The 21,235-nt window shown below is 42.1% G+C and overlaps 1 protein-coding gene across 1 annotated transcript in view; it reads left to right on the top strand.

The window, feature by feature from the left end:
* Window positions 1-21,235, top strand: part of LOC126298235 (uncharacterized) — a 512,920-nt gene that overhangs the window by 181,632 nt on the left and 310,053 nt on the right. The window contains exon 3 of the mRNA XM_049989541.1: window positions 7,674-7,831. Coding sequence (XP_049845498.1) covers window positions 7,674-7,831 — 158 coding nt within the window. The remainder of the gene's footprint in view (window positions 1-7,673; window positions 7,832-21,235) is intronic.

Raw genomic sequence — 21,235 nt, forward strand, 5'->3', positions numbered from 1 at the left:
GGTTAGTTAGGTTTAAGTAGTTCTAAGTTCTAGGGGACTGATGACCTCAGACGTTTAGTCCCATAGTACTCAGAGCCATTTGAACATACAGAACTCTTAACTGATAACTCGCATGTAAATTCGACCTGACTGCCACGCTATGGATCTGTCAGAGGCAGACAACAAAAATTACGAGGGCGTCCTGTAAAGTAACGCCTCAAAAAATTTTATGTGAAAACTCCTTACGCTTTTTAAATAAAATCAACTTTCTTAACACCCTGCATCTTTATTCTTCATGTCTACATTTTTATTTCTCGACGTTGTCATGCTGGCGACGAACACATTTCCCCCAACGAGGGACCAATTTCCTGATACCGTCACTTTAGAATGTTTGACTTCGTTGATGGAGCCATAACCTCGCCTCTACTTGCACTGCATCATCACTGCCAAAGTAAAGTTCTCGAAAGTGCTCTTTATGTTTTACAAACAGATGAAAATGGGATGGGGTCAAGTCGAGACTGTATGGAAGAAGATCGATGACAGCGGACCCAAGGCGTCGGATTGTTGCAGATGTCGCAGCGCTCGTATGTTGTCTGGCATTGGCATACTGAAGGACACGGTGCTCCATGTGTGGCCGCACTTTTCTAATTCGAAACTCGGTTACAGCACGCTGTTCCTCGCGCGATGACTTAGTTACCTTAGACACGGCTATGTTACACCTACCAGTTCGAACCCTCTAGCATCAGCAGGTTGCAAATACGAGTACGTAGACATGAAGAATAAATATGTAGAAAGTTTGTTTTATTTAAAAAGCTTTAAGAGACATCCAATAAAAATTTCAGAGGCATTATTTTTCAACACGCCCTCATGACTGGCAAAACTGTTGCTTGTTACCATTCTTATGTATTTCTTATTGTATGAACCGTGAAACTTAATCCTTGAAATGTACGGTGAAATGCATCGTTCTGGTTTTAAGTCACAGACCTTTGGAAAGATGTCTTTATTTCGTATTTTACTGTGGTACCGACATTAGTTTGCCTTCATGCCAGTTTTTTCCTCTGCACGTTCTTCTCCTTTCCTCGTACAGCTGGTGACTTTACCTCCGGACTGATATATCTATTTAACTGGGCTATACATGACTCCGTTTAAAAAGGATGGATCGATATAGTAGTAGCGTCGAGCAAGACACATTTGCTTTCATGTCCTACACCTAAACTCGCTGAAAATCGTAACACACAGCGGTGATCCTGCAGTCAAATAGTCTGTGCACTGGCTAGAATTGCTAATTAATATAATAATCAGAAATATTACATAAAAGATAAATGAATAATTATTAAAAATGGTTTTATTTTAAAGTCTGAAACTGATGAAGACGACTCCTGAGAATTATGCTGAATAATTAATGTTTATTCAAATAAGTATTCTTAAATAAACATAAAGTGGTCCTACAGTTAATAATTACAATACAGATAGAAAACCGGCCGCGGTGGTCTCGCGGTTCTAGGCGCGCAGTCCGGAACCGTGCGACTGCTACGGTCGCAGGTTCGAATCCTTCCTCGGGCATGGATGTGTGTGATGTCCCTAGGTTAGTTAGGTTTAAGTAGTTCTAAGTTCTAGGGGACTAATGACCACAGCAGTTGAGTCCCATAGTGCTCAGAGCCATTTGAACCATTTGAACAGATAGAAATATAACCTTATTAAAATGCAATAAAGTTGCATTACGCCAGTTATAAGAATGGTAGCGGAATCGTCAAGCTAATTAGTCATCCAAGGCGTGCGAAAAACTGAGTCCGTTTCGTAATTACAGCAACGAATATTCACCAGCTCAAAATAATACAGAGTTCAGCATGACAATTTCCACATCAATACTCGAGAGACAGAGAGTACAAACACATGTTCTGTCTAGTTTTAATTACATACTGGAACTCGAAAAAGTTAAAGCTCCATCCGATTTCCCGAAAGTTAGTCCGTACGAAAATGAAAGTATAAGCGCTCGTTAACCGCCCGGAACCTGTCACCTACACGGCCGAATATCACACATTACCTCAGGTGGATGTGCCTCCTTCCAGATCTCGGCGTAAAAGTGTAGTGAAATCCTTCCTGCAGAGCACCACTCCAAAAATGTCTATCTTCACGTGACTCCGGTAGTGTTCCACCACTGCCATTTCTCATTGGCTGAAGGCCATCCGCATCAAAAATACATAATTCTTGTGTTCTACAGATATGAAATAACTCAACGTGACCACTTCCTGCACTAAACTAACACATTTTAACAATATTGAATAAAAGGGATTTAACAAGCATTCCGCCACAAGTAGACCATTTACCGTAAGCATAAATAACAGTTTGTTCATAAATAAATAAACCAGCATTCTTGCACATATGTGCACACATTGAATCACAGTAAAATTTTGTGAAATATTGGGTAAATTATTACTTAGGCCTGTTTGAGAGAAGCGTCTTTTGGCACTCTTTGCAACAGAGGTGTCAGCTAATTCATGCTGATAAATACTTGTAAATGATAAATATTCATTAAATAATCACACAAATATGATAGGATTTGAGGCAGTCATGCTGCACTCAGTTGTTGTATTATTGTGGAGAATACGATGTTCTGACCGACATTGGCACAATGGAAAGGTTATAAAAAGTAATACATCAATAAATAACATAGATGTACACATCAGTAAAGAAAATAGATACATAGGTCTGTGGCCTTCAGAGATGACAGTTGTAGTGCTATGCTATCATCCAAGGCATCGTTTTTTGAAATTGCATGAATCGTTTAATAGTTGGTAATTTCAAGGTTTATTGAGAAAACATTCAGTCACTTACAATACTGAAAATATTATTGTTTCATTGGCTGCGTATCAATTTTCGGAGATCTCAGATGTATTCAGATTTGTTTTACTATGGAACCGTGATTTATTATCGAATTTCTAATAGCTGTAAGTAACCACATTTCAGACTGTCTTAAAAGCAGCCATTACTGATACGTACATATTCTGCACTTCGGCCATTCGAACAACCACTGTCCAAATTTTCCCTGCTCTGGAATTACGCATATCCGGCCACGTGCTAACCGCCTTTTTACCTGAGCTCTCTTGGATCGGCCCAGCGGCCTTCTTGCCCCGTCAGCTCGCACCCAGACAAGCAAGCAAATTCACCTCTCCTCAATACAAACCGTAGAAGACCGAGTAGTTCTCACAAATGGGTGTAACGTTACAATCTCACGAATGCAACTGAGTCATATGTGCAGTAAATGAGCATCGGTCATTGGTTCGAAATCTATGGTCGTATTCGGAATGAGCATGGTTCCGATGTCAACCCTCCCACCAATTTACCTGTAACGTACAAAACTCATTCTTTCAACCACACCACGGCCATTGCATTCCTCATTTTTGTTCAACTGAGGCCTTCAATGACCTTATCGTAGTACTTGTTAAACTATGAACAACCTTCCTCGTTCGCTGATAACCGCGCAGTTGAGCGCCCAACAAACCAAACCTTCATGTTTTCACCATCGTCGTAAATTAGCAGTCAGTTGTTTTCGATAGTAACAAAACCAGTAGGCCGCGTGTACTATTGTGTCATTTATTGCAAAAATAACTATAGGAGATAAGTGTGAAACGCTTGAAATGAGCGGTAAATCTGTTTGAACCTCGTTACCAATTCCCCAGAAGACACCAGCGCTCAAACTTCAAAATTACAAAATTAGATCTTACGAATGGTGGGCTCCATGTTGTTCCCAAGACGTGCAGCGACCGTAAACCATAAATTTACCAAATATGCAGCAACCAGTCGCAAAATCATGTTTTTAATCACTTTTGCAAATCGATTTCAACTTATTAAAAGCCATCATCGGTGCTTTCAACCAAGATGTGCCCTGGGTAGTAATACTGTCCTAAACAGAGGTCAAATATAAAGTCAAAGACTCAATGACTACTCAGAGCACATATTGGTTGAAAGCACCGATGATGGCTGTTAATCAGTTGAAATCCATTTGCAAAAGTGAATAAATAAAACATGATTTTGCGACTGGTTGCTGCATATTTGGTAATTTTAAAATTAGATCTAACGTCCCGTCAACCCCGAGATCAGCAGAGACGGAGCACAAGCTCGGATTGTGTCAAGGATCAAGAAGGAAATTGGCCGTGCCCTTTCAAAGAAACCATCCTGGCATTTGCCTGGAGCGATTAAGGGAAATCACTGAAAATCTAAATCTGAACGGCAGGACAAGGGTTTGAACCACCGACCTCCCAAATGCGAAAAATTTGGAAATTAGTGGTAGGGTCTTATGGGACAAAACTGCTGAGGTCATCGCGCTCTAAGCTTACGCACTACTTAATTTCACTTAAACTAACGTACGCTATGTACCACACACACACACACACACACACACACACACACACACGCCCAAGGGAGGACTTGAACCTCCGACTGGGGGAAGCCGCTCGGACCGTGACAAGACGCCTCAGACAGCGTGGCTACCCCGTGTGGCTCCCGAATACGAGTCCAGTGTGCTAAGCACTGCGCCACCTCGGTCGGTGTTAAAACTACTCATAGAAAAATATTGTGTGTTGACGACTCGCCATTTGCGTATGTATAAGGTCTAAAATGGGTTTGTAGAAAATCAGAGCACTATACTGAAGAGCCAAAGAAACTGGTATACTTGCCTAATATCGTGTAGGGCACCCGCAAACACGCAGAAGTGCCGCAACACGACGTGGCAAGGATTCGACTAATGCCTGAAATAGTGCTGCAGGGAACTGACACCATAAATTCTGGACGGATGTCCATAAATCCGTAAGAGTACGAGGGAGTGGAGATCTTTTCCCAGATACGCTCAATAATGTCATGCCTGGGGTATTCGGTGGTCAGCGGAAGTGTTTAAACTCAGAAGAGTGTTGACGGAGCCATTCTGTAGGAATTCTCGACATGTGATGAGTCGCATTGTCCTCCTGGAATTGCTCAAGTCCGTCGGAATGCACAATGTACATTAATGGATGCAGATGATCAGACAGGATGCTTACGTACGTGTCACCTTTCAGGGTCGTATCTAGACGAAGCAGATGTCCCATATCACTTCAACTGCACATGACCCACTCCATGACAGAGCCTCCACCATCTTGAACAGTCCTCTGCTGACATGCAGGGCAAATGTATTCATAACACTGTCACCATACCCGTACACGTCCATCCGCTAGATACAATTTTAAACGAGATTTGTCCGGCCAGGCAAGATTTTTCCAGTCATCCACTGTCGGTGTTGACGGGCCCAGGCGAGGCGTAAAGCTTTGTGTCGTGCAGTCGTCAAGGGTATACGAGTGGGCCTTCGGCTCCGAAAGCAACGTTCAGTTGCACTTTTGTGGCGTTAAACGGTTCTCTTCCGTCGTCGTTGGTCCCGTTCTTGCAGGATGCAGTCGTACAGGAAAATCGCCACTTCATCGATACCTCGGAGATGCTGTGTCCCATCGCTCCTGCGCCGACTGTAACACCACGTTCAAACTAACTTCAATCTCGATAACCTGCCATTACAGAAGCACTAACCGATGTAACAACTGCACCAGACACTTGTATTATATAGGCGTTGCCGACCGCAGCACCGTATTCTGCCTGTTTACATACACTATGTGATCAAACGTATCCGGACACCTGGCTGAAAATGACTTACAAGTTTGTGGCGCCCTCCATCGGTAATGGTGGAATTCAATACGTTGTTGGCCCACCCTTAACCTTGATGACAGCTTCTACTCTCGTAGGCACACGTTCGATCAGGTGCTGGAAGGTGTCTTGGGAAATGTCAGCCCATTCTTCTCGTAGTGCTGCACTGAGGAGAGGTATCTACGTCGGTCGGTGAGGCCTGGCATTCCAAAACATCCGAAATGTGTTCTATAGGATTCAGGTCAGGACTCTGTGCAGGCCAGTCCATTGATGTGATGTTATTGTTGTGTAACCACTCCGCCACAGGCCGTGCTTTATGGACAGGTGCTCGACTGTGATGAAACATGCAACCGCCATCCACCAATTGCTCTTCAACAGTGGGAAGGAAGAAGGTGCTTAAAACATCAATGTAGGCCTGTGCTGTGATAATGCCACGAAAAACAACAAGGGGTGCAAGCGCCGTCCATGAAAAACACGACCACACTATAATACCACCGCCTCCGAATTTTACTGTTGGCACTACACACGCTGACAGATGACGTTCACAGGGCATTCGCCATATCCACACCCTGCCACCGGATCGCCACATTATGTACCTTGATTCGTCACTCCACACAACGTTTTCCCACCGGTCAGTCGTCCAATGTTTACGCTCGTTATACCAAGCTAGGCGTCGTTTGGCATTTACTGGCGTGATGTGTGGCTTATTGAGGAGCCACTCGACCATGAAATCAAAGTTTTTTCACCTCCGCCTAACTGTGATAGTACTTGCAGTGGATCCTGATACAGTTTGGAATTCCTGTGGGATGCTCTGGATAGGTGCCTGCCTGTTCCACATTACGACCCTCTTCAACTGTCGGCGGTCTCTGTCAGTCAACAGACAAGGCTGACCTGTAGGCTTTTGTGCTGTACGTGTCCCTTCACGTTTCCACTTCACTATCACATCGGAAACAGTTGATCTATGGTTGTTTAGGAGTGTGGATATATCGCGTACAGACGTATAACGCAAGTGACACCCAATCACCTGAACACGTTCGAAGTCCGGGAGTGCCGCGGAGCGCCCAATTCTGCACTCTCACGATGTCGAATGACTACTGAGTTCGCTGATATGGAGTACCGTGCAGTAGATGGCAGCAAAATGCACCTAATATGAAAAATGTATGTTTTTGAGGGTGTCCGGATACGTTTGATCACGTAGTGTATCTCTGTATGTGAATACGCATGCCTATACCAGTTTCTTTGGCGCTTCATTGTAGATTCTATGGATTTTACGAGCCACTGTCATCAAAATGAGTACAAATGGGTTTCACGAAATGTGCACCAGATATCTGCACCGTGAATCTTAAGCATCGAATGGAAAGTTACACTACATATTGTTTACGAAAGCTGACTCAAGCAATAACAGGCGAAAACACCTATTGTAAGAAGCATTTGATAATGGATTTTCCTATCCATTCTTATTTAATGGCAAAAAATAGACCTGTCTTCTTTGAGGAAGTCCACATCGAAACTGGTATCAGTGACCATGATGCAGTTGTAGCAGCAATGATTACCGAATTAGAAAGGGTAACTAAGAGAAGTAGAAAGATATATATGCTTAGTAAACTAGATAAAAAAGCGATAGTGTTATACTTCAATGAAGAACTTGAAACATTTAGCACAGCACAGAAGCATGTAGAGGATCTATGGCTAAATTTTAAAAGAATGTTTGACCATGCACTGCATAGATATGTACGCACTACAACAGTTACTAATGAGAGGAACCCTCCACGGTATACCATCATATTAAGAAACTCCTAAAGAAACAGAGACTACTGCATAATAGGTGTATAGGAAAACATTGAGCTGCAGATATAGAGATTCCGAGTGAAACGTGTCTGTCTGTCTACTGTCTATAGAGCAGTGCGTGACGGCTTCAATGAATTTTGTATAATTTAATTTCTTTTAGTTTAATAACTCAACAAGTTTTTTTGCATTTGTATATTCTGTCTCAGACCTGATGCTGTGGTGTGGGACATAATTACACACAGTTTCTCATTCTTCGGTTACAGGAAGTCAAAGTGAATCAGAAGAATCCAGTCAGAGAGAATGAAGAGTTCATCGTATCCTGTATCGCCCAGGGCTCCTCGCACATGACCTTCACCTGGTTCAAGGATGGTGTATTTGTTAACCACAGCAAGTCCATCAGGTAAGTTAATCATATAGTCTCCAAAACATACTAAATTCATGACCTTAGTATAGCATCAATCTAATTTTGTTTCAGTATGACATAATTTTCTTTGGAGGTAAAATAAATACGACAACAGAAGTAGAATAAAGATAACAAACGCCGGAAAATAACCGCACAAGGAGAAAAGCAGGAGTACTGGATTGTGCAAAATAGTGGGAAGTTAGGTTACTGGGGCAGGAAGATAAAACTGGAGATTACTTTGAACAAAGTGAATGAAGAAACTTTTTTTAGTCATTGCGCTGCATTCGAGTTTGTAGCTTCAAATAGGGTATTATATAAAAAAGATAATCGAATGGTAATATTGTGTCAGTGATAGATATTAACTGTCATAATGAACGAAAGTTGTAAATAGTTACAGGTTCTGAAGAACAGTGCCCCATTAAAACAAAAATGCTTTGTTTCTGAGCATTCAAATAGAAGATGTTATCTCTATAAAAAAGCAGAAACAATTCATCCCCAACTGGCTTACTTCCACTTTATCACAGTTGTGAAATATGTTTATAGTACATATCTGATGCGAGGAAACAGGCAATATTACATTTTGTTCCGCTGACAATTATTGGCGTGAAACGGCTTTTTTCAGTATCATACAGTATAAGGCATTTTTCTGGTCCTACTCAACTGCGTTATGATTATTTAGTTGCGTGCTGTTCAACGTTTACGTGTATTTAATTGAAACATCTTGATAATCTTCACTCTGGGTTGTGCGTTTCAGGACACATGCTCTCACAATTTTCGCTAGTACAATGAGAGATGTTGTAGTTGGCTCAAACAGAGATGCATTTCGAGCTGAAATTAAGCAAAGAAGTTGGTCCAGATTTGTCCGTGTAAATCCCTCCCGACAGTTCTCGATCAAAATGGTTCATAAATCAAAATAATTGGTTTTTGAATGCTTGTATGTAGAAGATTCTCCACATGCAGAAACGTTGTGAGACTAGTCTGGAGATTTCCTGGCAATAACATCATCTTGTCTCTAAAGCATTGTAAGTCGATTTTATAGTGCATTACGAAAGGAAAACGACAGCTTTAATCAGCGCATGTAAGGCGTCCAAACAAGAGAGAAGAGGGGTCATCCACTAGATGGAAATGAAGAAAGCTGTGTAAAAAAATTCATTGTGAATCTAGATTAAAAGAGTATTTCGAATATCTAAAAAATGCAACAAAACTGCAGCAAATGATATAATTGGTTTCTCACAGCATAAACTGAGCGAGGTGGAGCAACTATTAGCACAGTGTTCTCAAATTCTGAAGGACGACCGTTCAGAATCGGCCGTCCGGATTCTCCCTAAACGTTTCGAGTAAATGCCTTCCTTTGAAAGGGCACGGCCGGTTTCCTTGACTCAGACCGAGCTTGTGCTCAGTCTGTAATGACCTCGATGTTGATGGGACGTTAAACCCTGATGTTCCTCCCTTCCTTCACAAAATGAACCCACAAAACCATGAGCAAATGATCACACAGTAGCATTAACATAATGATCACGCAATAGCATTAACAGAACAATGAAGGAAGTGCGAAGTAAAACATTAATCATAATGCAATATGTGAAGTACCTTAATTGACAGAGACACAAAAAATAAAGGAGAATGTCTGGAAGCCATATGTGGCAAAATTGGTCATAACTACGAGAAATGAAACGTAGAAAAGTAACACAATCAGATGAATAATCATTTTGGAAAACTAAAACAACACAGGAATTCAGTCTGGTGCAAGGAGGGAACGGTTCTTAAATAAATGAGGATGTAGCTAACAAACGGAAACAGTATGTTGATGAGTTTTATTATGAGCCAGGACAGTTAAGTGAAACAGAAGTAGAAAAAGTAAAAAAACATGGAAATTTGTCCAGAAGCTACAAAAGAAAAATTCTAAAGAACGTTAATTGACCTAAAAGAAAGGTTTAGCGGTACTGGTAATATCCCAAGTGAAATGCTTAATCATTAGACCCAGAAGCACAGCACATTAAAGTGACCACCTCCTATGTTCGACATCAAAGTCCAGTAAGACCTACAGGCAGGTGGCATCAATAGCAGTGGAGGGTATATAAAGCGTGTTGGGGAACGTGAGAAATAGTACGGTCGTTCTCATAATGCCAAAACGGAGCGATTTATCTGACGTCCTAAAGGGAATTATCATTGAGCTTCGCGCCAAGAGTAGAAGCATCCCTGAAACGGTTAAGGATACAGGGTACTTACAAAGGGTGGAAAAATGGAATTTTTTTATGACTTTATTACATTGTATACTCTTTCCTGATTACATTGATATATACATTATAAGGTTTAAAATGAAAAATGGCCTATATATAACAAATTTTAGAGTTACGGTCATGTATGCCACCACGCCCCATTCATTTCTGTTGCAGAAACCAGTATTATTTCGAAAAGAACTGTGAACTTTCTGTTTCCAGCGATTATACGTATGATGCATTGTATATGCTGGTAACAGTGCAGGTTTCTAGTGCCTGTAAATGATTATCCTTGCTAGTATTTACTTTTGTTACGCTGAAGAAGTTTTTTCACGTGTTACTGAATGTTTGTTACCCAAGTACTACATATATTTGTGGACGTATATGTCGTTTAGTGTGCAATAAATACGAACTGTGCCACACTGCAAGAAATTCAATAAAAGGAAATTCCGTGGTAACCATTTCCAAACAATGAAAGCCACACTGTTGAAAGTAGCCTATGTATCAGTTCTTCAGGAAGAATCTCCCACATAGCACGTCTCCTGGTGATTAAAATTTTTATGTTGACAATGATGCTGTTTGTAGTGGATTTGTTGCTGTTGATGTGGGCATCTGATCTTTTTCAATAAAGGATATGGCGAAATGTAAACAATGTAATGGTGAAGGCTGTCTGGAAGTAACTGAACAACAAAGCGGCAGGAAGGGTTTAGCGTCAGAATTAATTCTGTGTAGATCCTGCAATAAACAGACCTCGAAAATAATGTCGAACATTGTCCATAATTCATATGATGTGAATTTGAAGTTAGTGTATGCCATGAGTGCAACAGGAAAAGGAAAAAAGGATGCTCAAACGTTTTGTGGTTTGATGTACTTTCCTCCTCGTCCCAGTAGGTTCAGAAAGTACATAAAAAATACTTTTAGGAGCCTTGACGGTTGTGTCTAAAGCATCTATTAAACGTGCAGTAGAAGAAACTGTAAATATTTGTGGAACCAGGGTCATTGTTGTTGCACTTGATGGGCCATGGCAATGTCAAGGACATCGTTCCTTGAATGGCGTTGTAAGTGCTACTTCTCTGGAGAATGGAAAAGTTGCTGATGTTGAGTGCTTATGTAAGTACTGCCACACCTGCCATGGTAACACTGAAGGACATATTGAACATCATTGTTCTAAGAATTATGATGGTTAAAGTGGAGGTATGGAGTGTGATGGAGCTTTAAAATATTTCAGAGGTCGGTGCCCATTTATAACGTTAGATCTCTGTCTGACCGAGGCAGATTGACAGAAGCTGAAATAGACCTCCTTCAGTGTTATTATGGACTGGCCATTGCACAAACTGCATCTCTGAATGATGTTACAGCAATGAGAAAACCTGTATGGGCCACCTACTTTCATAAGTTGTCCACGGATGAGCACCCTGTTCACGAACTTCGCCGTATAGGAGCAGATTCTTAGTGTGGTTACAAAAGGGCAAACGAAAGTGGTCAAATATAGGATCATAAGCATTCTCTTCCGGAGCCTGTTATGAATGAAATAAAACCAATTTTTAGAGACCTGAGTGATCCTGTTTTGCTTAGTAAATGTCTTCTTGGTGGCACTCAGAACACAAATGAAAGTTGCAAACATTTCATATAGGAAAGATTACCCAAGAATGTCTTTGTAGGGCTAAATACATTAAAATTTGATGTACTAGATGTAGTGCACTCCGACGTCAAGCCACAAGTGACCCATCGGGACCATCCGACCGCCATGTCATCCTCAGGTGAAGATGCGGATAGGAGTAGCGTGTGGTCAGCACACCGCACTCCCAGCCGTTGTGATGGTTTTCTTTGACCGGAGCCGCTACGATTTGGTCGAGTAACTCCTCAGTTGGCATCACGAGGCTGAGTGCAACCCGAGAAATGGCTACAGCGTATGGCAGCCTGGAGGGTCATCCGTCCAACTGCCGGTCACGCCCGACTTCGGTGATCTCACGGGACCCGGTGTATCCACGTATTAGATGCAGTGATATGTTTCAATGATGGAGTGATAGGAATGTTGGAGGTCCTGAGAAATTAGGTATAAAATGTGGCTCTAATATGGAAGATCAACTGCTTGCGTGTGACAGTCAATGGGTGCATAAAGCTGAAAGATTTGCACTTCAAGTTACGCAAGAAGTGCTTAAGGAATGCCAAGAGGAAGCTTAAAGATGAAAAAGTACTGCAGGATGAAAACTGTGCTTCAGGAATGTTCTGAGCCACAATTTAATTGGACTCATATCTTCAGTCAATATTTCCTGCAAGTTGTATTTTTCAGAATTCAGGTTCAAATATTTCCTAAGGTTTATAAAGCATTGCTGTAATTTTTTCTGTAACTTGCAATAGTCCATACTTATGTGATAGCTTTATTGCATAATCAACTAAATTATAGAAAAAGTAACATCTTTACTAGCAAAAATATCATAAAAATTAAAATGTAAGATTTGGTATTTTTTATCCTTGTAATATACATAAAAGGTGGAATTAAACAGTTCTAATAACTCAGTCATCATGTCATGCATATCTGGTAAAAAATTGGTCTCCTTCAAATGTATAACATTGGATTAAATGGTACCCCGATTTGAGAAAGCATTTTGGAAAAAAACTGCATCATTTTCTTTGTAAATTTTTAATAACCCTAAGCAGGTTATAAAATATTCAATATACTTCTAATTTGCCTAGAAAGTGAGCTGCATTACCTGATATCAACAAAAAATCTGTAAAACATATTGATTATAAACAGTGCCTGAAAGAAATAGGTGTCGATTTTTACATAATATTGAGCCAGAAAAGTACCCTGTAGCCTTACGTTTGTAAACTGCTCACGTGCTACCGTGATTAAAGTACACAGTACATAGCAAAATGTCGCTATCCAAAACCGGCGCTGAGGAAACTTTGGTGCAAATGGTTCAAATGGCTCTGAGCACTATGGGACTTAACTGCTGCGGTCGTCAGTCCCCTAGAACTTAGAACTACTTAAACCTAACTAATCTAAGGACATCCCACACATCCATGCCTGAGGCAGGATTCGAACCTGCGACCATAGCGGCCGCACGATTCCAGGCTGTAGCTCCTTGAACCGCTCGGCCACACCGGCCGGCAAACTTTGGTGCACCATGGGCCATAGACGACAGGGCTGAATGACAGCTGCGAGGATGTGAACGGGAGAAAAGTCATATAACTGCTGAGCAACAGACTGCCCAGATAAACCAAGGACCTACCAACAGTCACTCTTCAACGACCATTCATTGAACGTTGCTGCGTACTGGGCCTCCACTGCAGGCCCCAGGTTGGTGCACCCATACTGACTACTGTCCATAGGCGACGAAGGTTGGAATTTGCACGCCAGTATCGCAACTGGACGTCCGCTGAGTGGCGACATGTGCCCTTTTCAGATGGCCGTTGGCGTGTATGGCGTGAAATGTCAGCAAGCAGACACACTACCAAATTCGTCGGAAGGGTCCAGGCCAGAGGCGTTCCCTGGGTGATCTCTTTAATGGAAGGCACTATTGGATCAATGGAGACCACGTCGACCCCTACATGCAACCTGTTTTTCCTCGGTACGATGGCATCTACCAGCAGGATAACGCAACGTGTCGCAGCTCGCAGTGTACGTGCGTGGTTCAAAGAGCATCAGGATGAGCTTACCGTACTCCTCTGGCCACTAAACTACCCTGATTTAAACCCAGTCGAGAATCACTGGAACCATCACGATCTGGCTGTCCGCGCCATGGACCCTCAACAGAGAAACCTCGTGGAGCTGGGCACGGCACTAGAGTTCGCATGCTTCTACATCCCTGTCGGTACCTTCCAGGATCTCATTGACTCTCTTCCTTCACAATGATGCCAAAGAAGAACAAAGCATATACATGTGAACATCATAGGACTTTGAGTATTCACACTTCAAAAAAATTAGCAATATTGATACATAGGCATATTAATAACAAAATTAAAAACAATTTATCTGAAGTACAGTTTGACTTCCGAGAGGACAAAGGCACAAGAGGACACTTCCTATGCCTTCCCAGCGTAGTTGAAGGAAGCCTTAGGGCCAGCATCAGGAACGAATTAGACTCTGTTAACTTGAACAGACTAATGGAAATTTAAAAAATGATTGAACTAGACTGTAGTAACAGAAGAATAGGTAAAGAACTATACAAAGATGTGTAGGTAAATGGTAATAAAGGCAACTAATAAACAAGAAATCTAGAATTCTTAAGGTGTTACACAAGCATGCAATGTGTCTCCATCCCTGCTCAATGTCCACGTAGAATATGCAATAAAAGAATCGAAAGAATAGTATAGAGGTGTCAGAATAAATGGAGAAAGAATACAGATTCTTAGTTCGGAGGAAAACATAGCTCTGGTAGCTCCAGATAAACGATTTTTTAAATGTCTTAGAATTTATTTATTAAGTAATAATGGGTGAGTACAAAATGGAAATTGTACTCTTAGGAATCAAAAGAAGTAAACATTGAAATTAGACAAGTAAAGTAAAACAAACCAGATCATGCAAGTACTAAGAAAATTAAAAAAAAACCGAAGACAGATGAAGCAAAGATGACACAAAACAAGGAAATAGATAAGATACATTAATGTTCATAAAATAAAGGAAACTCTTTTACATATACACTCCTGGAAATTGAAATAAGAACACCGTGAATTCATTGTCCCAGGAAGGGGAAACTTTATTGACACATTCCTGGGGTCAGATACATCACATGATCACACTGACAGAACCACAGGCACATAGACACAGGCAACAGAGCATGCACAATGTCGGCACTAGTACAGTGTATATCCACCTTTCGCAGCAATGCAGGCTGCTATTCTCCCATGGAGACGATCGTAGAGATGCTGGATGTAGTCCTGTGGAACGGCTTGCCATGCCATTTCCACCTGGCGCCTCAGTTGGACCAGCGTTCGTGCTGGACGTGCAGACCGCGTGAGATGACGCTTCATCCAGTCCCAAACATGCTCAATGGGGAACAGATCCGGAGATCTTGCTGGCCAGGGTAGTTGACTTACACCTTCTAGAGCACGTTGGATGGCACGGGATACATGCGGACGTGCATTGTCCTGTTGGAACAGCAAGTTCCCTTGCCGGTCTAGGAATGGTAGAACGATGGGTTCGATGACGGTTTGGATGTACCGTGCACTATTCAGTGTCCCCTCGACGATCACCAGAGGTGTACGGCCAGTGTAGGAGATCGCTCCCCACACCATGATGCAGGGTGTTGGCCCTGTGTGCCTCGGCTGTATGCAGTCCTGATTGTGGCGCTCACCTGCACGGCGCCAAACACGCATACGACCATCATTGGCACCAAGGCAGAAGCGACTCTCATCGCTGAAGACGACACGTCTCCATTCGTCCCTCCATTCACGCCTGTCGCGACACCACTGGAGGCGGGCTGCACGATGTTGGGGCGTGAGCGGAAGACGGCCTAACGGTGTGCGGGACCGTAGCCCAGCTTCATGGAGACAGTTGCGAATGGTCCTCGCCGATACCCCAGGAGCAACAGTGTCCCTAATTTGCTGGGAAGTGGCGGTGCGGTCCCCTACGGCACTGCGTAGGATCCTACGGTCTTGGCGTGCATCCATGCGTCGCTGCGGTCCGGTCCCAGGTCGACGGGCACGTGCACCTTCCGCCGACCACTGGCGACAACATCGATGTACTGTGGAGACCTCACGCCCCACGTGTTGAGCAATTCGGCGGTACGTCCAGCCGGCCTCCCGCATGCCCACTATACGCCCTCGCTCAAAGTCCGTCAGCTGCACATACGGTTCACGTCCACGCTGTCGCGGCATGCTACCTGTGTTAAGGACTGCGATGGAGCTCCGTATGCCAAGGCAAACTGGCTGACACTGACTGCGGCGGTGCACAAATGCTGCGCAGCTAGCGCCATTCGACGGCCAACACCGCGGTTCCTGGTGTGTCCGCTGTGCCGTGCGTGTGATCATTGCTTGTACAGCCCTCTCGCAGTGTCCGGAACAAGTATGGTGGGTCCGACACACCGGTGTCAATGTGTTCTTTTTTCTATTTCCAGGAGTGTATAAATACTGAAGTGAGGAAAAAGGTGATTTGGACCTGCATTAGAAGCATAGCACATTATGTCAGAGAAACAAGGGCAGCAGACAAAAATGAAATGAAATATCTTGAAGCGTTTGTGATACGGCGCATGAGACACCTGTTAAGGATAAAGTGAACAGATAAAACTAGCAGTCAAGAATTCCTGCAAGGAATTGACGAAAACATTCATTTAGGAAACTAACAAAGTGAAGAAGGCATGAGTGAATTGACCATATAATACGAGACAACCAGTTCCTTATAAATTTCGCGGAAGAAACATCACAAGGAAAGATATCCCGAGGAAGGCGTCGACTGGTCTTTTGAAGAAGACATATGTAATGCAGGAGTCTCTAATTATGCAGAAATGATGAAATTAGCTTCTAATAGATTAAGAAGAACAGTATCCAACCTATGGAAAGACTCCAGAATGAAGGTAGCAGATGAGGGACTGACGTAAGTAAAGCTGTTACGTCGGGTCGCGAGTCATGCGTGGATACCTAATCGGGGAGCACTTTCCCGCGAAAGGAAAAGGTCCAAGTTTCGAGCCCGGTCTCGCACACAGCTTTGATCAACAACTGAAAATTTAACAGATTTCTGAAAAAAATCTTTCCAGATTATATCAACTTTCAAGTAGAGAATTTACAAACTAAATTCTAAAAAGTAGCTTCAGGACTGGTATCGACTTCTATCTGAAGGACAAGCTAATGGAAACTGTTGCATGGCCCAAACATTTGTTGTAATAAGTCGTTTTTTATTCTGGAGTGGAACCAATGTCCCATTAAAAGGGACTCTGAAATTATCAGGGCCACGAATTATCATACAGAAATGGTACTAACTAGTGCTGACATTAATGTGTCTTTAGCTATACCAAGTGTTAACGTGCAGTGGTTAAGAAGACAAGTGGATCATTCTTTTTAGAAGAATCGAAACCAGATGTTTTACGAGTATATACCTGTGAGCGCCGGTTGACTGTAGGAGAAGGTGACTGTTACCGATCTATTGAATATCTGTATATGGTAAGTGCATGGTATAGAAGTACTACAGCTCATGGTAGTATGTTCTGCTATGCAAATAAAAATCTTAGGGTAAAGGGAACCGATTTTAAATAAACTTATGTGCAGACCTGGATCTTGAACTGGTTGCTATAGTGTTAACAAAATACTGATCTCATAGTTATCTCCGTGTACAGCTCTTCAGATGGTCAATTTCTACATCTACATCTACATGATTCCTCTGTAGTCCACAATTAAGTGCCTGGTGGAGAGTTCATCGAACACCTTTACGATACTTCTCTACCAATTGACTCTCGAGCAGCGAGCGCGGAAAAGGAACACTTAAATCTTTCCGTGCGAGTTGTGATTCACCTTATTTTATTATTATGATCATTTCTCTCTGTGTAGATGGGTGCCAACAAAATATTTTCACACTCTGAGAAGAAATTTGGTGATTGAAATTTCATTAGAAGGTCCTGCCGCAGCGGGTGTTTGTTTAACGACTGCCACCCCAAATCGTGCATCATACTCGTGGCACTCTGTCCCCTATTTCGAGATAATACAGAACGATCTGCCCTTCTTTGAACTTTTCGACTTACTCCATCAATCCTATCTGATGCGAATTCCACACATCTCTGCAATTCCCTAGAACAGGGTGGAGAGCGAGGTATAAGCAGTTTCTTTAGTAGACCTGTTACATTTTTTAAGAGGTCTGCCAATAAATCGTTGTCTTTGGTTTGATTTTTCCACAACATTATATTTGTGATCGTTCCAACTTAACTTGTTCGTAACTGTAAACCCTAACAATTTAAATGAGTGGATGATTTCACATTTTTCGTGATCTAGACTGAACTTCCACATTTTTCACCATATAGATATTTTGTCTAAATCATTTTGCAATTCGTTTTGATCATCTGATGACTTTACATGATGGTAAATGATAGCGTCACCTACACAGAATCTAATAGGACTGCCCAGATTGTCTCCTAAATCTTTTATGTAGATCAGGAATAACAGAGGACCTATAATACTTCCTTGGGAAACATCAGGTATTACTTCTGTCTTACTCGCCGACTTCCCCTCAGTTATTACGAACTTACTGACAGAAAATCACTAATCCACTCACACAACTGTGACAGCAGTCCATATGCGTGCAATTTAATTAGAAGTCGCTTGTGCTAAAAATATGGAATCAGTTTTCCGTCCCCTGACGGTAGCACTCATTACTTCGTGAGCATAAAGAGTTAGTTTAGTTTCACAAGAACGATTTCTGAATCCGTCTTGACTATTTGTAAGTAAGTCGCTTTTTCCGAGGTGATTCATAATTTTCGAGTACAGTATATGTTCCAGAATCCTGCAGCAAATCGACGTTAGTGACATGGATCTATAACACAACGGCTTACTCGTGTTTCGTCTCTTGGATATTGGTGTGACTTGTGCAACTTTACAGTGTTCAGGTACGGATCTTTCTACAAGCGTGCGGATGTGTATCAGCGCTAAGTATGGAGCTATTGTATCAGCATACTTTGAAAGGAACCTGACTGGTACCGTGAGAGAACCCTTGCCTTTCTTAAATGTTTTAAGCTTTTCGCTAAACCGAGGATATCTGCTCGTAAATTAGTCATGATGGCAGTCATTCTTGATTCGAATGCTGTAGTATTTACTTCGTCTTTTTTGCGGAGGAATTTCGGAAAACTGTGTTTAGTCATCAATAACATCACCATTGTTATCGCGCAGTGAAGATATGGATTGCGACTTGCCACTGGTGTACTTTACATGCGACCAGAATTTCTTTGCTTTTTCTGCCAGATTTGGAGGAAGTGTATCATTGTGGAAACTATTAAAAGCATCTCGCATTGAAGTCCGCGCTAAATTTCCAGCTCCTGTAAAGCTTCGCCAATCTTGAGGATTTTGCGTTCTTTTAAATTTGGCACGCTTTTTTCATTGTTTCTGCAGTAGTGTTACGACTTGTTTTGTATACCATGGAGGGTCACTACCAACTCTTATTAATTTATTTTGTATATATCTGTCAACTGCCGTCGATACTGTTTCTATGAATTCAAACGATACCTCGGCTATGTTTACATAGTCAGAGTGGAACGAGTATAGAGTGTCTGTTGGGAAGATGTAGAGCGAATTTATATCTACTTTTTTCAATAGATCTATTTTGCTTTTATTTTTGGTGAGTTTGGATGTTACGGTATTCAATCTAGCTACAACAACCTTGAGGTCACTAATCCCTGTGTCTGTCATGATGCTACTTATGTGGCCAAGATTACTTGTTGCTAAGACATCAAGTATGTCTTCGCAACAATTTACGCTTCTAGTGAGCTCCTGAACTACTTGTCCACAATAATGTCCTGAGAAGGCATTCAGTACGATTTCGGAGAACGTGTTATGCCTAATACCGACGTAAAACATGCATTTTCACCAGCATATAAAGGGGAGACTGAATTCACCATCAAATATAATTGCATGAGTGGGGTATCCATTTAAAATCACACTCAAGTTTTCTTTTAAATGTACAGTAACAGCATCATCTGAGTCTGGCGTCCGGTTAAAGGAACCAATTATTAAAATTTTCCGGTTGTCAAATAAAGCCTCTACCTATTGTACAAGGTAAAATACTTTTCACAACAGTAAAAAACTTTAACACAAACTATATTTAATCCATCCATTCTGAACATTGTTAGATCCTTTGTAAAAATTTAAGCTGAACTTATATTCGGCTTTAGCCGGCTTTCCGTACTCATAATGATTTGAGGTTCAGTGCTTTCTGTTAGAGCTCCGAGCTCTGGTTCCTTTCCAACACAACTACGGCAGATGTGACTTTACATGCTTTTACGAACAGACGGAAATTGTATCCCCAGCGTCATCTTCCTGGGACTGTGTTATTAAGGAGGCCATACATATCCGCACGGTGGACAATCTTATCAAGAGGGATGCATGGTTTCAACTGAGCGTCGCCTGGAATGCAGCACTGGCTGCCATTAAATCAAAAACAGGGAAAACAAGAACTTCCGTTTCCTCAAGTGACGCAATGCGTAGCTGAGATTTAGTTCAGAATTTAACCGCAGGAGCGTCCGGCAGAATAGTCATTTCCCATAGCGCACGTGCTTATGGCCTTTATGCGGCTCCCAGCAGGGGGCACCAGGAGCGCCGCTTCCCTCCAACGATGAGCGTCTTCCCGCGCACGCGTATTGCCTGCTCCCGGCATGATAAATTCCGTCGCCGCCGTGCGATTATCATCAGTAGCACCTTGCAGCAGTGATAACAGGAGCTACCACCACCTGATGATGTGGAGCAGTTGCATCGAAGAAATATTGTGCGATGTACACAATACGATCCGGCGGCAATCCCGAGAAGCGTATTTACAGCTACGGCAGTTTCAAACTACAATATTGGTTGCTCCTATGTCTACCCTCTTCCTGTGTTCGTCCTCACCTTTTGAAACTCAAGCACTCTCTGCCTTTGAAAACTTTATTGCACGGATGGAGAACTGTTTATCTTACCCTACAAGCCTAAATATAAAACTGCACTGGGTGGCAACGTCAACACATATAGTGATGGTGGAAGTACCTAGAGAGAGAGAGCATCTATGAGCTTAGTAAACAGCTATCGGCTGTTTGTAGCAAAGCAAGTCTCAACGAGAGATAATGACAGTCTAGACACGGTTATCATCAATCTCAGTACTTGGGATCATAATATCAGTGTAGATGAACCAGTTATTGCAAATCACAGCACGTTAGTAATGGAACTCAGTATAAAGAGCAAGAGTAAATTGCAATCAAATGCATGGCGTTCATATTACATATTCAGTAGGAAGATTATTTAGGAAGAGAGACAAAATGACCCGAAAACAGGACTGTCTGGTGTAAACTGGCAGCAGAAAAATTTAGAAATGGGTGCCAGTGACTAATTTGAATGTCAGTTCCAAACCCTGAGGCCGGAATTTGATGACATGTTCACAGCAGTCTCCAATAATAATCTTTAAGCATTCTCTAGGCAAATCACAAGTAAGGGAAAAAAACTGCTAAAGGTAAGGTGTGGTATACGAGTACACCTAAGCTATATAAAATGAATTGTCATTAGGCACAGGGACCGT

Source organism: Schistocerca gregaria, chromosome X (genome assembly GCF_023897955.1).
Source record: "Schistocerca gregaria isolate iqSchGreg1 chromosome X, iqSchGreg1.2, whole genome shotgun sequence".
Lineage (NCBI taxonomy): Eukaryota > Metazoa > Arthropoda > Insecta > Orthoptera > Acrididae > Schistocerca > Schistocerca gregaria.